Source organism: Branchiostoma floridae, chromosome 17, assembly GCF_000003815.2.
Source record: "Branchiostoma floridae strain S238N-H82 chromosome 17, Bfl_VNyyK, whole genome shotgun sequence".
Lineage (NCBI taxonomy): Eukaryota > Metazoa > Chordata > Leptocardii > Amphioxiformes > Branchiostomatidae > Branchiostoma > Branchiostoma floridae.
Genome location: NC_049995.1, coordinates 3582850 through 3583186, shown reverse-complemented (window position 1 = coordinate 3583186; position 337 = coordinate 3582850). Strand labels below are relative to the sequence as shown.

Below are 337 nucleotides of genomic sequence, written 5' to 3'. Positions count from 1 at the left end.
TTTCTATCTCCAGCAGTGACGTCAAGAAGACACCGCTTTTGCAGGAGGGGGTCATAAGTATCAGAAATTCTATGACGGGGAGACGGGGGACGACATAGACTTTCTTATACTTATGACCCCCTCCTTCAAAAGTGGTGTCTTCCTGACGTCACTGCTGGAGATAGAAAGGGTCTTAGACTGAATGATGCCTCTAAATTACACCTATTCTTTTCTTTTTCATGTTTCAGGTTTGGACTACAGAGTAAGGACCTGGGCACCATCGCCAGCGCTGCTGACATTGGGAGTACCCTGACTGTCCTGTTTGTCACCTACTACGGAGGAAAAATGGGAGTCAACA

At 46.9% G+C, this 337-nt stretch overlaps 1 protein-coding gene across 1 annotated transcript in view; it reads left to right on the top strand.

Moving 5' to 3' along the window:
* LOC118404916 (solute carrier organic anion transporter family member 3A1-like) overlaps positions 1-337 on the top strand; it is a 4561-nt gene that overhangs the window by 455 nt on the left and 3769 nt on the right. The window contains exon 2 of the mRNA XM_035804299.1: positions 228-299. Within this exon, the coding sequence (XP_035660192.1) occupies positions 228-299 (72 nt within the window). The remainder of the gene's footprint in view (positions 1-227; positions 300-337) is intronic.